Source organism: Miscanthus floridulus, chromosome 4 (assembly GCF_019320115.1).
Source record: "Miscanthus floridulus cultivar M001 chromosome 4, ASM1932011v1, whole genome shotgun sequence".
Lineage (NCBI taxonomy): Eukaryota > Viridiplantae > Streptophyta > Magnoliopsida > Poales > Poaceae > Miscanthus > Miscanthus floridulus.
Window position 1 is genome coordinate 67,139,999 of NC_089583.1, and position 16,633 is coordinate 67,156,631.

The following is a 16,633-nucleotide window of genomic DNA, read 5'->3' on the forward strand; positions in this document are numbered from 1 at the left end:
AAGAGCACAAGTACAATAGCAACCACCGAGGCAGTCAAACCATCACACTTGAGCCCATATAAATCCGGTAGTCCATCGAGTATCACGAAGGATCTCGAATCAACCAACATACAAGTCAAGATCGTACATGATTTAACATACAAGCCACATGTTACAACAAGTTCACAAATAGTTTGTCATACATCGGAGTTCCAACATAGTTATTACAACACCAGTTTAACAATAGCGGAAGCAACATAGTTCAGAACGACATCAACAGTAGTTTATATACATAGCCAGTTTTCACAGTCATCTCCAACAAAAGCACAAGGGTGAGATGATATATAGAATGGCCATGCCCATGGTCCTATTCCTCATCACTGTAGGAGCAAAGTAGTGCTTATAGTAGCCGTGGTACATCACGTTATCTGCAACAATAGGAAAATAAACCCTAAGTATGAGAAGGTACTTAGCTAGACTTACCCATCATAAACCAAAAATAAGAGACATCAAGGATCATGCAAGGCTTATAAGTGAAGCTGGTTGACATCCTTTGCCTAGAAGCCAATATTTATCTAGTATCTTTTAACATTAAAATAACAAGTTTATTATTCATGTCCCATTCTAGATTAGCATATATCATATGCCGAACATGTTGTGTACCATTAAAGTATCACAATAGTAACCATATCAAGTTGAGCATTTTCATAACCCACATAACCAACACTTTCATCAATTACTACGACGAAGGGGGCTCATGTCAAGTTCTCACTATCCGGGAGAGACGGCGATTCGAATCGATTCCTACCCAACTGGGGAATTATTCCTAACACACACCCATACTCCCCCATCAGGGTCGTATCGGGTCACCTTTGGTACAACTCAGGTCCAAATCACGGGTAAGACCAGCTCCGCACCCTCAAAGATACTACCAATCTGCCAAGAAGCTTGAGACTCGAACCCGCCCTTAGACTCACACCATTGGCTCTCCGCACATCCTTACTACCTCCATGGTACGCACTTTAACTGCTCGTACCCCTAGCCTGAGTTGAGCTACTCGGCTTCATGGTCGGAATGACTTATCTAGCCAACTATGTGAGAGGCATGCGTTCAATATGACAAGAGGGCATCCAACGGCCGGTCCTTAAATGATATAGATGAAATCACTATAAACGTGGTCGGCTTAGAATGCTTCGAGGCTTGCCTTTCATAAACGTGGCCGGCTAGTGGTTAGGGCACTCTAGGAGATGATCAACTTCAGGCTCGCCTTTGCCTAGAGCTACTTGGTGCTGAGCTTCCTGGTTCTCCTCTTGTGGATTGGCTTCGAGTTCAACCAACGTGATTTCTTCCGCTACACCTATTGCATGCATATGCATAAAGTAAGTATCATGGATGCATAAGAAGGATTGTGAATGATATGACATGAGAACGTGAATGATTCTATGCTGATGATTACATCAAGTTACTTAGATGATAACCAAGTTGAATTCTTATTTACTGAGTAGGTGCATATCTCTTGTCTAGAATTTTCAAGAATCCACACTAAGTCCATTTCTGGACCACAACACAACAGCTATAAGTTTAGATTATAACTGGAGTTTTACTCAACCAATTGTTGTGATCTAGGACTTTCTAGAAATCTCATAAAATTGCCTATAACTTTCATTTAGTCATCACAAGATGATTTAATAGCTATCTAGGTTAAACAATTCGATCATCCAGATTTGTCCATTAGACAAGCAAATTCTAACAACAGACTTCTAACAGATATAACTCTCAAACCATTTAGTCTATTACCGTGAAAATTTGACACAAGTAAGTTCAGTAAGTTATCTACAGCTTTGTTAATAACAAGTTTCACAGGAAATGTAATTATCATAATGAATTTACCAATACAACAGAAACTACTCCTACAACCATCTAGTGAAATTATAAAGCAATAATTAAGTAGCTGCTTATAACCAATCAACTTCAAGCATAACTACCATTATTAGCAGATCATATGCATCACAAGGACTACAGAAAACATTATGTTTATGCCAAACTAATGTATTTAGATACCTTTATTAATTTATTTATATAATAAGGTGATTTATGAGATAAATATTTCTAGTGCTCCATAAATTCAGAGACAATTGCAGCAGGATACATATGACCCCAAAAGTCTACTGTGCAAATTTTATGCCAATTGGATAAGTATAGCCCTCTATACAAAAATGACAAGTTGCTTAGGTTTATTTTAGCAAAAATAGTTTAGCCTATTGAAAAGTATCAAGCAACAGATTTCATATTTTCTTAGCTTCCATAAAACCCATTAACACTGTACAAAAATTGGCATGGCAATATGTTACTTATTTTTATCCTTATGAATTTCCTCAGAAAACACAATTTATTAAAAGATAAATAGAAAGACCTAGAAGTTTAGTATTTTTTCCTATCTAGAACATGTCAACACAAGACCAGCAAAACTGGAATAACAATTTTATCACTTCCCTAGCTCAAGTTATGTATTTTACAAGATTGCAAACAATTTAAAAGCACTTATTTAGCTCTATTTAATTCTCCTAGAAAAAAACTAGAAACGGTGCAGTTCATATTTTTATCAAATACTACACTTCATGAAGAATCCAATAAAATTTAGTTCACCTAAATTGGACACTCCTAGCTTGAGATATGAATTTTTGAAACATACATTCAAATCTGAAAATAAATCAAAAAATCAAAACATACATAGGCTGACAGCTGGGGCCCCGTGGTCAATGGTACCCACCCGTCAGCGAAATAGAACAGAGGACAACATTTGACCGGTGATAGCTCACCGACAGCGAGGTCTCCGATGGTAGCTCTTCACCGTTGTATTCCCCGTGATCCCCCGCACCCAGTGGTACCCTTCGTTGGACAAGCGGTGCACTAGAGCACCCTCGCCGGTGGCGGACAGCGGAGGCAGCGCGGTGGTACGCCAGCGTTCTTCGGCCGCGGTATGCTCAGTCAAGGCATGCCATGGCTTCACGGTAACCTAACAAAGCTAGCTAGGGTGGGTTAGGGTTCCAACGAGGCGGCGGTGAACTTCGACCGCGTGCATGTCCGTGCAGCGGCGCACAGAGCACGACGGTGCTCCCACCGTTCCGGCAAGACGGCGGCGAGAGGCGGGTCTCCGTCATGCCACCTGCTAGGTCTATGGTTACTCAACCTAAGGCGCGCGAGAGAGGATGGAGGCAATAGGCCAGCTCAGCAACGGCGAGCCCGAGTGCCACGGCGGCCATGGCGACCACGCACAGAGGGACGACTCGTTCCGGCTCAACCAAGCGGTAGCGTCTAAATGGACGATGGGTTTAGATGCTAGGACCTACGGTGAAGACCAGACGAGGGAGAGAGAGAGAGGAGGTGCTTCTGTGTAAGCTAGCCGCGGCGAGCCAAAAGCGCGGCGGCGCTCCGGTGATGGCGCGGTGGCGGTGAGGCAAAATGGGGCCTTACCAAGGCGTGACGTGAGGTAGTAGTGGTTTGGGGAGGTAGAGGTGGAGGTGGTGGAGCTGTTGGCACGAGAAATCGAGCGGTGGAGCTGTGACGGCGGCGAGCGGGCATGGCGGAGCGACGGCGATGGCACGGCGACATGGTGCTCCGCTTTGCTCTGGCGTGGGCGAGAGAGAGCGGGGTGCGAGAGTGAAATGGGGCGAGCAGCAGAGGCGCACGCCTTATCCCTCCGCGCTGGCCTGACCGGCCAGGCTGACGCCGGTGTACGGCCGCCACGCGGCACGCCTGGTCTGCCCCCGGTCGGCCACTGACGGCGCGGCGTCCGCAGCCATCATGCCCAAAATCAGTGACTGACAGCGCAAGTTCATCCACACTATCTCCTAATCCGTGGCGAGTTAACAAAAAGTCCATTACTAAAAGTTGTAGAGCTACATGTAAACTACAACTTTTCTTTAGGGAGTAACATCTAATTCGCCATAGTTTTGAAATTGCAAAGTTTCAAAGTAGGGTACATCAAAACTGAAACAAAGTAGGAATTTTTCTAAGATGAAAACAATATTTTGTTGATTCTTGTGAGCCCTATTTGACCATGTTAGGCACTGAATTAGCTCTTGACCCAAAAATAAAAGTTGTTACTCTAGTCAAGTACTACAACTTTGCTTAATGGTGCACAGCCATGAAAGATCTCTAGGGTATAGTTCAACTTTGATCAAACATGCAACTTGAAAATAAAAGCCTCCACTACAACCATGACTTAGAGGCTAAATGGGTCAAGTCATGAATACCAAAGTTATTCCATGTGACATTCTAAACATGTTTAAGGTACTCCTAGGGTCCCACAAATATTTTATATATTGGTCACACGTAAATCCTAGCATATGTAAAGCATTTAATAACTAACACATGTGATATAAGCACTCATAGAGATACAATTTGAGATGCTCATGCTCATGAATGATCAATGATGCTTGTGCTCATGCAATGTCAATACTAAATGCATGCTTAACACCTACTCCCTCCGTCTCAGAATATCTGTCGTTCTCGCTTTCTGAGAAATAACTTTAACAAAATATATATTAAAAAGTATTATTATTTATGATACATAATTAGCATCATTGGAAAGATCTTTGAATCTAGTTTTTTAACAAATTTATTTGGAGACACAAATATTGCACATATTTTATACAAATTGAGTCAAAGTTGTGGCATGAACACCGAAAACGACAGATAAATTGGGACGGAGGGAGTAGGGTGTTATGGCTATAGGAGACTGGACATCCTGGACGTGGACTCCAACCGGAAGATCAACCATGGCGTGGCCATCTGCCATCTCGACACGTCAGATTGGAGCCCCAATCACGGGGCGTTCGTCGCGCTCGGTGGAAAACCTGGTCAGATTGAGGTCTGCCACTGGATCTTCGAGGGAGACATGGCTTGGACCCTTGCTGATTGATGTTGATGACACCACAACCGTTACATTTGACCTGGTGGTTTACCTCCGGTTAATCCTCTCAATCTCAATTAAAGAAATACCAACCTTTTCTGACTTCTTCTCTATTTAATATAGAAAAGGTTTTTTTGGGCTTGTTGCTACTACAAATATGTACTCCTATGTTGTGACCAAATTGACTTCATCAGTATATAGCACATCAAAAAAAAAAAAGAATAGTACGTGAGATCACAGGTGGGTAAAGTGGTGGTTTGGAAGCACCTTGTGCATGCTAAACTACATTGCAAGTGAATTGTTGTCTTGTTGGCATACATTGGAACGACCAACTGGGTAGTAGCTTCCAAACTCTGATTAATAAATCAGTAACAGTCTAACAGAAGTGTGATCTTGTTTGAACAGCAAGTGATCTCTCTCCTACACATGTAACTTGGACTCTTGGTCTTACTTTATCAACATAACACTGGAAAAAATATATGAGCCCAACTTCAGCTAAGGGACTTTAATTAATTTATAAACGACTATTCACTCTCCTCTAGTCGGCCATATCATGGTCTTACACCAATTCGTGCAACCTTCTATTTATCACTATATGATCCGCCGGGTGATACTATGCAAAGACTTTCTCTACACTATCTCCTTCGTGATCTTCCTCCACTGCTTCTTCTTGATTCTTCATGGTTTCTTCTCTTGACTTCGCACACTTATTGACCCCTTGCATGAATACATCTGACACATCTTAGTACATATGTTAGCCTTACTTATTGGGTTGTCATTTTGATCGTCAAAACCACAAAGGAATATGGCATAAAGCCCTACAGTTGTGCAAGAAGATTTGTTTGCATTGTAGCTAGTGACTAATACGACCTTGTTAAAGTAGGTATGTATGAGTAAGAAATTATTAATTTGATGTACTGCTTGATAATTTTTTTTAGAAAAATAACGATGTCACTATTGGTGGTTTTAGCCTGCAAAATTACTAGGGATGAAAACAGGGTAGATTTGTTCGGGTGGAGCCTCCACACACCAGCACCCGAAACCAGAATTTAAAACAAAAATCTGTCCTGAACGGCCCCACTACCGACCCTACAAATTACCTCGATAATGACTGGCGAAAAACAACCCACGCAAAAGTATCGTGGGTAGTAACTAAGGGGCAAGGAGTACAAACTAGCTGCACCATCTGCCCATGGCACGCACGACCCATCTACATAAGTTAGCTACTCAAGCTGACAAACAAACAGTACACAAGTTTCACACCCAGTTCGAGTAAGAGACGTGCCTACTCCCGCTTCCTCTTCCTCTTCCCCTCTGCTGTTCTTCCTCGTCCTGTCAATAGTTTGTTATTAGTACTTTTTGCGAGTCGATACATACATAGCCTTCTTTTTCATGGTTCAAAACAACATACTGAAAACAGAGTTAGTGGCATTTAGCTCCTAAACCAACCTTTGTGATATGATGGACAGGACTAGTGCTCAAGAATAAGTGGAAATTCTGTAGATTATCAAACTGACCTTTACGGCACGAATCATGTGATTCCAGCTTTTCTTCAACGACAACCTCAGCAGCTGAAAAATCCTGCAATTATCGTCATCTAATGAGATTTACCAAATAGGCCGAGTCAACAAGTCACATGATTGCTTGACAACATTCCAGCAAAGCTTCATATGACTGGAGATGATCAGTACAATGTTAACAGAACATGCACAGGCATACCACTATGTCCCGTAACTATGGTGTGTAAAGTATTAGTCATAATGTAAACAAAGTACAACAAGCATAACATGTAACAAACAGACTACATTTTACTGCACATGGTAGCTGGGTAAGCAGGAACTTCCAACAAGTTTGGGCTAAGCATATATAAGGTGCATATTTAACAGAGTTACTTTTTCACAATCTCCCCATGCTGCGCTCAGCATGTCCCACCATCTGTGCTAAAGTTTTATAGGAAGCAAGATTACAAAGGACAACAAAGGAAGCCCAGATATTGTTTTATATAAAAATAACCACATGACAAGATATTTCATCAACGGTTTATTAACATGAAGAATTACGGTTGATTACCCAATTATCCTTCTTAAAAGGCTTACTGAAAGTTAATACTTATAGGAATAATATATTACCCATACCCTTAGACATCAGTGAAGCACCCAACTCATCTTTACCGATTATTATTCAGGGAACTAAGGTGTGGCAACAGGATATTATACATTGTGTAAACCTACAACGATGGATGGTGATATGCACATAATAATAGATAATAAAAAGTAGAGTGCTAAAAATGTTGTGATCTGAGTAAAGGGCGAATCACAAGCCAAAACGAGTATCAGGGTGACAGGGTGTCAAAAGAATATTATACTAAATTAGATTAACTTTTGTTAACTGAAATATTCGAGGTGTAAAATTCAACCTACATTTTCATGAGAAGTCAGATCCGCATTGGATGTAGCTCCTTGATTAACCATTTGTTTACTCGAAGATTCTTGCTGGATCTTATTCTGCTTGCGGCCCCTCTTCATTGGTCCAACACATGGCATTTCAAGAACTTTGCCACTTCGTAATCTCCTGCCAGTACTGTCTTCCAAGCCTCGAATAGCTCCGAACTTTGGAGTCATCCCTTCAGTTGGTAGTTCTAATGCATCTGTAGTCCCAATGTTCACTGAATCTTTCCCAGATTTTGGAATTCCTGGTTCTCCTAGTTGAGAGAACGTACAGTCAAGGGGAGGAGCAACCATTCCATGCTCACTTGAACAGCTGTGCATATTCTCTTGCTGAATATCAGCATCTTCGTCAGCCTGACCACAACCTACTGTGCTCCTGTAACCTTCATTCACAACTGACGAAATTTTGGATGGTGCCAATATGTTGCCATCTACTTTTGAGTTGGAGCTGATGGAACCTGTACTTTGCCTAACTGAAACAGAGCTGATGGAGCGATTAACTATCTCCGGTTTACTTGCATCTATCTGCGTACTTTCATGCTGATAACTTTCTTGGCCACTATTACATGCTTCTCCAGGTGGTGCCAAAGGTTTCTCAGGCACACCCATTCTGAGGCCATATAATCCCAAAGATGCAGTTATGTTTCCTGCATTATCATCCGGTAAGTTCGAAGGGCTTTGGGTAGTAAGTCCATCTGTGTTGCCACTATACCCTACGGATGAGTAGAAATCATTCTCTGTTAAATCAAAATCATATGTGATTTTACTGCTAAAGCTGTCACTTAAGAAGTATGCCATGTAATCTTCAACTGAAGGACTTGGTGGACCAGTAGTAGTTTCTGATGATGATCGTGCATGTTCATTATCCGGCACCATCTTTGGATTAACAAGCCTTTGCCATAGAATTGGAAAGCCAATCCCAAAGGATTCGCACACCTACATAAAGTCATGGATATATATACAGATGAGAATTTGCTGGTCATTTCTTAAGCCAATCAAAGAAATTAAATTACCTAGGATCAGCTAGATGGGTATCTAAAGGATTAAAGCAAAAAAGAATATAACGAACTGGTGCACAGAGCTGTCCATAGTAGCAATGCACCTTCCGAAACTCCAGTCCCTGGAGACCAATCATAGCAATTACCTCTTCAGAAAATCCATTCTCACGTGTTTTGGGAATATTCAAGGGGCCGCCTATCTGTATCTGGTAACCATCCTCAGACTCAATTGTGAGGTAAGCATGGCGCTTCACAATGGCAGAAGATCTGAACACTCGGCCTGCCACTTTCATGTTTCCCTTTGAGGACGATGCTCCTTTCCTGTTTGCATAGTACACTACAGCACCGTGAGATCAAATATGGAGTACCAATGGAAATCGTTTGGCATTTCTTTTTTTCTTGCTAACAATTAATTTCTCAAGTTGCCAAACAAAAAAAATCATACTTCCCGATCTACTGAATTTCTGTAATTGAGGACAAGAAAGGGATCAAATTTTCCAAGCATTTGGGAGGGTAATTGGGAAAACGAAATCGATAAATGGAACCGCGGAGGAGGAGATGCCTCATTTGTTCGCTCATTTGCGGGGTGAAGGTGGTTCCAGCGACGCGGATCTTGCCCTCCTCGCCCTCCACTCTCTCCAGACACCAATCGACGAGTGTAGTCTAAGAGACGCAGCGAAGGAACACATTAGTCCACCGGAACCCGCAGCGCGCAAAGACGAAAAATGAGAGACAGGGAGGGTGAGAGGCGCGTACGCATTTCCGCGCGATGCGGTGGACGGCCTGGGCGGAGAGCTCCGGGATCCGGGGGATTCCGCCGGTGGAGCCCGGCGCCGGGGTCCTGGGGCTTCCGCCGGTGGAGTCCGGCGCGGGCTGGGACGGCATTCCCGCGAGCGGCGGAGTGGCGGCGCCGCGGGGCAAGAAGGGAGAGGAGACGGCTGCGGCTGTGACTGGGCGGAGTTTTTCATTTATTTTGAAAAAATCCACTACGCGGCGGACGGCCTGAGCGGAGAGCTCCGCCGGGATCCGGGGGCTTCTGCCGGTGGAGCCTGACGCCTGGATCCGGGGGCTTCCGCCGGTGGAGCCCGGCGGGGGCTGGGACGGCATTCCCGCGAGCGGCGAGTGGCGGGTCAAGAAAGGAGAGGAGACGGCTGCGCTGCGCCTGTGACTGGGCGGAGTTTTTCGGGGCCGCACGCGTGTGGACTGTGGAGGGCTGGCGGCCGATCCGTTTCCGAGAAGGGAACCGCGGTTTTTCTGTTCGTAAAGATTTTTCTGGACTAAAATAAATTAAATTAGTTAATATTTTTGTTTGAAATTCGCATCGCATGCACCGATTCTAGCGTGGAGGCAGTATCAGATGGTGTTTGATCCGGTGATTAAAATTTTAGGCGATGTCATTTAAGCGTGTCGCACGTGATGTTTGATACTAATAAAAAATAAATTATAGAATCCGTCAGTACTTCACAAGATGAATTTATTAAGCCTAATTAATCTGCTATTAGCGTAGGTTTATCGTAGCACTACATTATCAAATCATGGACTAATTAGGCTTAAAAGATTCATTTCATAAATTAGTCGTAAATTATGCAATTAGTTTTATAATTAGTCTATATTTAATACTCCATGCATATGTCAAACATATGATGGGACAACGACTAAAGTTTAGGAGGAGAAACCAAACACCCCCTTCAATGAGATAAAAGTCTGTTTGATCCTGCATCTAAACTTTAGAGCACTTTAACTCATTTGGATGTCTAAAACTCTAATATGAGGTGGCAGCTAATTTTAGACTACCTATTTAGAACTTTAGCTCTAAAGTTTAGACATCTAAAATTTAGAGGGGATGATCCAAATGAGCCCTTAGTGTTTAAAATGTTGGTTACCTGAGTTTGTGGTCTGCCCCACAAATAATTTTGGTAGCTAGCTCTAGCAGAATGACAATACTCTGTCCGTTCCAAAAATAAGTGTCGTTTTCGCTTTTCGAAGAGTCAAATGTTTTAAACTTTAATAAAATATATACAAAAAATATTAATATTTATAGTATATAATTAGTATTATTAGATATATCGTTGAATCTATTTTCATAACAAATTTATTTGGATATATAAATGTTGCTAATATTTATTATAAACCTAGTTAAATTTAAAAAAGTTTAACCAACACGGATACCATGACGTCACTTATTTTGGAACAAAGATAATATATACAAGAAAATATTAATAATATTTATAGTACATGATTAGTATTATAAGATAGGGCATTGGATTTATTTTCATAATAAATTTATTTGGAGATACAAATGTTGCTAATATTTAATATAAATCTAGTCAAATTTAAAAAAAAAATTGACCACTGCGGATACCATAGCAACACTTATTTTTGAAACCGAGGCAATAGAAAATAGGAGCTGAAGTACATAAAAAGTACTTAACACGGACATATGTGCCTGTTACTTTATTAGGACCTTGTACCTAATCTTTGCGCAACTTTTAATGTTTTATAACAGGTTGGCTTTAGTCGACAAACAATCCATATATGTACAAAAATGTTGTGGGTCGAGCATCCGTTCATCCAAACGCTTGCGTTGGTGAGCCTCTACCTGCCCAAACAGCTCAACATCGTCACTCGCCCACCTGCCACACCCATCTCACGTTGCTTAAAAAACTCTGCTCTCACTTTCCTCCCGAATCGCGCGCATTCCTGCACCCATTCTCGAACCCCACTCTCGAATGGATGCCGTGCTCCACCGCGGCGCTCTCCACCGCGCCCGCCAACCACCATCCTTCTTCTTCACTGCACCCGAGTGCTGCCGCCCGACTTTCTCCCTCTCCACCACGCTCACCATCCGTCGTGGTCTCCGTTCTACATCGCGTCCTCCCGATCGCTTCTGTCCCTTTCCGGCGGCAACTCGTACCAGCAGCGGTGTCGATGTTTTGTAAACTGAACTAGTAAATTTATATGAATGCCACACTTCTCTAGGAAGACGATAGTAGTATCGAAAATACACGAGGATTTATACTGGTTCAGGACCGGATCCCTACGTCTAGTCTCAGAGATGATCGAGCGCGTGTTCCTCGCTTGAATACTCTGAAGTTCTTATAATGGGTTGCAAGAATAGTGGAAGAGATAGGAGAGCTAGAACTAGGAGAAGGGCTACCCGAAGGAAAGCTTCGAGAGCCTGGAGAGAATGGGAATGGTTGGTTCAGAATGAGAGAGAGAGAGAGTGCCCCAAAAGGAGGTCCTAGCTACCCTTATATAGAGTCCAAAGCCAGGTTATAAAGAAGGGGGGTTCTCCCGACCGAAGGGTCGTGAGCCTGAGGGAGGAGGCCTAACTAACTTGGCTTGCAAGTAACGTCGTCTTACGTTGTACACCTTGGTGTGGCTATCGTCTTAGTCTTGTGCCCACGTCGCGGCATGGCGTGACGTGGTGCCACAGTGCCTGTCATAGTGATATTGTGGGCACGACGGTGTTTCGACAACCGTCCTGCGTGACGTGGTTTTGCCGTGGTCTTCGTCATCACCTTCTGATCGTCCGGGGGCACCGTACAAGAGTAGTTAGCAGCCCCTGGATCTTTTCGATCGTCTTGCTGCTTATGGAGTTGGTGGCCACGATCTCGAGCTCCGAGGTCGTGGCCCGTGTTGGTTTGGATGGCCTCTAAGTCAAGGCCATTGTCGTGGATCCTATCTCATAGTGGGTGGGATCATACATACGTCTTGTCGGACCGTATTTGGATGGTGGTTCTCTGTACCTACCGTCATCGCTTGGCGGTGTTGTCTATTCTCTGCTGCGTGGCGCAGGGATGGCGTCTGACCGGACCGAGGTGACTATGGTCCTTGCGGGGTCAGTGCGGCATGCCTGCTCCTTCCAGAGTAGGCACACGCTTGGCTGGACTCGATCTCCCCTGTTCCTCCCAAGGGCCGGGACGGTGGAGTGATTGTAAGTCCTTGTACGACGTGCGGCTGAGGCAGATGGAGGGATTGTGGCAACCCCCGGCCTTAGCGTTCGGCCTAGTTCGTTTAGCTTAGCTGGGCCACGATCGCTTGGCCTTATACTAGCTGGCACGCCATAGGCCATCCGAGAGGCTATCTAATCGATGCCTTGAGATACCCGGGGTATCATAACCCCGACAAGCGACGACCAGTAGGCCATCCCTATGGCCTCTCTCTATCTCTCTCTCCCCATTGGAGCGACCCGTCGTGTCCTTCTCCATGGAGCGGCGAGCTTTACGCCATGGATGAGCTCTACACCGGTGAACTCCACACGCCGACGAGCCTCTATTCTCCCCAGCAGCAAGAAGATGCTACGCTGAAAGCGCATGTTGCAAGCATATGTTTCAAGTGTTTTAGATGTTTCAGAGGTACATTGCAAGTGTTTCATACAGATATTGCAAAAGTAGATCGAGATGTTGCATATGTTGCAATGGTTGTACAGGTATACTATAAGCACCGGTTCCCAATGTTTCATCTTTTTTTTTCAGACGTATGTTACAAGTGTATTTATCTGAATGTTGCATATGTTTTACACATATGTTGCAAGTGTTTCATGTGGATGTTGTGTATGTTTGCAATGATTTTCAAGTGTTTTTGTAAGTGTTTTGTCTGTCTTCTTTTGTATGTTGTAAGTGTTGTATCTGGATATTTTAAAAGTAAATGGCCTACTGGATGTTGAAATGCGCATGGGAAGCGGGAGGGGGCGCGACCGGTCCCTTCGCGGGCGATGTCCGGGCGGCGCGGGCCACCACATGGGCTTGCGAAACGCGGGCGCGGGCGAGCGATGTCCGGGCAGCGCGGCCCCTGTGTGGACGCGCGAAATGGGGGTGCAGATGTGAACCACAGCCGCGGACATCTGTTCAGACGTCCGGACGCTAGCAGTGCCTCCAATATTTCTCTAAACCATCCAAATTTCTCCAGAATTCCTCCAAGCGAACAGGCCCAATCCTGGATAGTATAATTTGTTTACAAAATCTACAGAGTCAGCAAGGTCGAAGGGAGATCTAACTAGTGTAATTACTATGCTAGCTGTTACATATGGGGCCAGAAGGATGTGCTGTTTATTTGCATGACGCTTCTTTCTGAGATATGGGCGATTGTTTGGACTAGTCTAGCGTCTTGTTGTGATGGATTATAATTGTCGACGCGAGCTCCTCCAACGGCTCACTCTCCTATCTCTATATATATAAAAAAGAGGCGCAGTACATTGGGACGCCGTTGACATCACACTGGACTAGATGGTGAGCATATTGCACTGCAGTGTTGGCGACAAAAGGTGATGAACAGAAAAGTGTTGGAGATTCTTGCATTCACAAATTAAGTAGGAGTATATGTATTTCACCAAGCGGGGTACATAAATTTTTGGGGCGCATAGTTTTTTGTTTGCTCTCGAAACATGTTGACCTACATTTTGCTCAGCTTAACAGAGGAAATTATATTGCTGTTTGAATGATTTGATATGTGAGCTGATTTATCAACGTATACTTTACCGAAAATAAAGAGTTGCACCAGTGGCAAATTTATTTTCCACCTGCAAAACTACTTCTGCCAACTGATGTCATCCAAGCCATAATAAGGTCATAGACTCAAGGTGAATTGCGCGTCACACTTAATTATTATCTTGAGGCAAGAACAATTATCTTTAAACGAAATTCCTAAAAATTGATATGCTTGGTTAAAAAAAATCATATGCATAAAAAATTGATTCACATGCAAAACAAATTATATTTTCTCAAATATGGATGGAAGATCTATCATTCACAGAGAAATTATTCTCTTCATAGTTCATAGCCAAACATGGTTTTTCTTCCTCCACCCAGTTATTTATGAAGAAAATAAACAATAGACAACTTAGAACAAACACTAATTAAGCATCCACTTTCTCCTCCTTGCTTACATCTTCATTCCCGTTCAGCTTCATCAGGCTGAACTCACTTATCATCTCTTTTAAAGATTTCCATGATTGTCCTCCTTCTACCATAGCCTCCTTAGCACTAGCTGACAGCTCCACCACCCTCTTCGCTGCCTCCACCCCCTCCTCGCCTAGTATGAGAGCCCTCACCACTTTCGAAATCTCCTCGCTTGTGACCAAACCTCTAATTGTCCTATCACTTGTATGGACCCTTACAGCGATCTTTAGCTCATCGACTAAAAACCTCGAATTAAAAGGTTGATCAGCATGCATAGGCCAAACCGCTAACGGCACACCAGCTACCACACTCTCGAGTACCGAGTTCCACCCACAATGGCTCAAGAACCCTTGTACGCTGCTATGGTTTAGAATCTCCAACTGATCCACCCACTTCCTCACCACCAAACCTCTGTCCTTTGTACGCTCTTCAAAACCCGGACCGAGGTCAATGTTCTCAGGCCTAATAGCCCATATAAAGTCCACCTCAGCCCGCTCCAGCCCATTTGCGACCTCTTTCAACTGTGACTCTGGGATTGCAGCTAGTGTCCCAAGAGCGATGTACAGGACGGTTCTACCAGCCGCCGCCTTGTCGTCAAGCCACTCCATCCAAGAGGGCCGGGCTTTGGGCCTAGCTGATGTTGGTTGGGCTAGGCAGAGGGGCCCGATGGGCCAGGCCTTGGGCCCGACATGCTGGTTCCAGAAATCAAGGTAGGGAGCCTCTAGGCCATGGAAGGTGTTGATGATGAGGCCTTGACTTTCCTCTATGGCCTTGCCCAGCTTACTGTCGAGCTCCAACATGGGCGCTATGGACGCAGGGTCGCCGAAGGGCGCCATGAAGTCTTCGAAGGTGAGCTTGATGTGCGGGAACTCGGGCACCGTGAAGGTGGCTGGGTGGACATCGGCGTCGACGTCGTCGTTCCGCAGCGTGGCGCACGGGTCGTGGCGCACACGCACCTCCCGCATGACTTGCGCGAAGGCAGAGATGCCGAAGAATGACACCTTCGGGATGCCGAGCCTCGCCGCCGCCTCTTTCGTCCAGTGCATGAACGGGTCGGTGACGAGCAGGCTCGCGGGCGGCTGCATCTCGGCGAGGGAGGCGTCGAGCTGTGGCAGGAGCAGGGACGTGGCGTGGGCGAAGACGGCGAAGGAGGCCAGGGACGTGAGTCCCTCGGCGCTCTCGACGCCCGGAGGGATGCCTGCGACGTCGGTCGGGAAGGTGAGCTCGACGACGGCCGCGTCCGCACCGGACAGCCCCTCCTGGACGAAGCCAGCGTTGCCGGCGGTGGTAAAGAAGGTGACGGTCGCGAGGCCGTGGCGGTGGAGGTAGTGGGCGAGGTGGATGAGCGGGATGGTGTGGCCTTTGGCAAGGAACGGGAAGATGGCAATGTGAGGGAGCGTATGGGCCTCTGCCTCTGGAGCCGAAGAGACTACAGCCATTGCTGAATATTTTTGCTCTTGTTAGCTGAGTCAAGTGCATTACTTATAGCTGGTGCAAGTAGATAATGTAGGAAACTCACATTTCAATTGGCCCTAGAAAATGTACTAATTTAATTCAGCCGTGGTCCTGGATGGCACTAAAGAACTTGGAAGTAAAGAATTCGAAGGCATCCAGCAATATGTTCTGACTTAAAAAAAAAAACTAGGATGCCATTTGAATGGTAGCCAGTCGATAAAAATGCGCTAAGAATGCAAATAATTGAACGAACATATTCGGAGGTTGGGACTTGGGATTTGGGAGCACAGAGACAGAGACATCGTATCTGCTTTTGAAGATAGAAATAGACTTGGAAGCTGGGAGTTGGTTCCTTCTGTAACCTTGAAGACGTTCATTGTTGAAATGTTGCTGTGTGCCTGTGATATTCCATTGTTTGCTCAACAATTTGTCATCCTGTAATATCGATGCCGTACCGATTCCTCAAAATATTGATGCTGTTACCTAACGATTTTTTGCGTTACTAGATGTTGATTTACTTCAGTGTCAATCAGCCAAATCTCACCAAAATTTAGCTTCGTAGTCTCTCTCCCGCTTGGTATGTGAAAAGAAAACTAGTTGACAGATCAACAACATTTAGCCCGTGCATACTCGATCCCTGATTCAGTGGACGAGGCTCAAATAAAACTAAACCAAAATTCTCCAGTCTCCAACTCCCCACAAAAATAACTATCAGTAACACGGAAACAAACAAATGAGAGAAAAAGCTACCAATATGACAAACTGGTCATACACAATTTATTGGCCCTGATTGGGTATGCGTTTTGTGACTGCACGCTACGGTAACATAGCTGGGGTCGAAGAGTTCGCGGTATGAGAAATCAGACTCCCGATTCATTTTTGCGGTGGGTGAGTCTTGCATGGTAAAACTAATCATCGATACTGAGAGACATTTGAGAA

The 16,633-nt window shown here is 44.5% G+C and overlaps 2 protein-coding genes across 6 annotated transcripts; both read right to left on the reverse strand.

Moving 5' to 3' along the window:
- Positions 1-344: 344 nt before the first annotated feature.
- On the reverse strand, positions 345-9,551 carry LOC136551620 (uncharacterized). 5 transcript variants are annotated; one of them, XM_066543179.1, is made up of 7 exons: positions 9,096-9,551; positions 8,902-9,002; positions 8,444-8,660; positions 7,315-8,277; positions 6,412-6,475; positions 6,180-6,226; positions 345-407 (listed from the first exon to the last, which is right to left on the reverse strand). In XM_066543179.1, exons 1-6 carry the CDS (start codon positions 9,444-9,446, stop codon positions 6,180-6,182), a joined length of 1,743 nt encoding a protein of 580 aa, XP_066399276.1. In that variant the 5' UTR covers positions 9,447-9,551; the 3' UTR covers positions 345-407. The 5 variants fall into 5 exon arrangements, with proteins under 5 accessions (XP_066399276.1, XP_066399275.1, XP_066399274.1 ...); XM_066543178.1 differs by lacking the exon at positions 345-407 and adding an exon at positions 5,235-5,611; XM_066543177.1 differs by lacking the exon at positions 345-407 and adding an exon at positions 5,235-5,626.
- A 4,483-nt stretch (positions 9,552-14,034) lies between these two features.
- Positions 14,035-15,717, reverse strand: LOC136551622 (UDP-glycosyltransferase 90A1-like). Its single transcript, XM_066543181.1, has one exon. The coding sequence runs from the start codon at positions 15,676-15,678 to the stop codon at positions 14,197-14,199; it is 1,482 nt and encodes a 493-aa protein (XP_066399278.1). The 5' UTR covers positions 15,679-15,717; the 3' UTR covers positions 14,035-14,196.
- Positions 15,718-16,633: the final 916 nt, after the last annotated feature.

What these genes read in the sequence shown, in the direction of transcription:
- LOC136551620 (XM_066543179.1), bottom strand. Translation starts at nt 9,446, where the DNA reads ATGCCGTCCCAGCCCCCGCCGGGCTCCACCGGCGGAAGCCCCCGGATC. An exon ending in ACCGCATCGCGCGGAAATGC is followed by an intron (nt 9,003 to 9,095) that starts GTACGCGCCTCT and finishes TGCGTCTCTTAG; the next exon opens with ACTACACTCGTCGATTGGTG. An exon ending in CAAATGAGCGAACAAATGAG is followed by an intron (nt 8,661 to 8,901) that starts GCATCTCCTCCT and finishes CTATGCAAACAG; the next exon opens with GAAAGGAGCATCGTCCTCAA.
- LOC136551622 (XM_066543181.1), bottom strand. Translation starts at nt 15,678, where the DNA reads ATGGCTGTAGTCTCTTCGGCTCCAGAGGCAGAGGCCCATACGCTCCCT.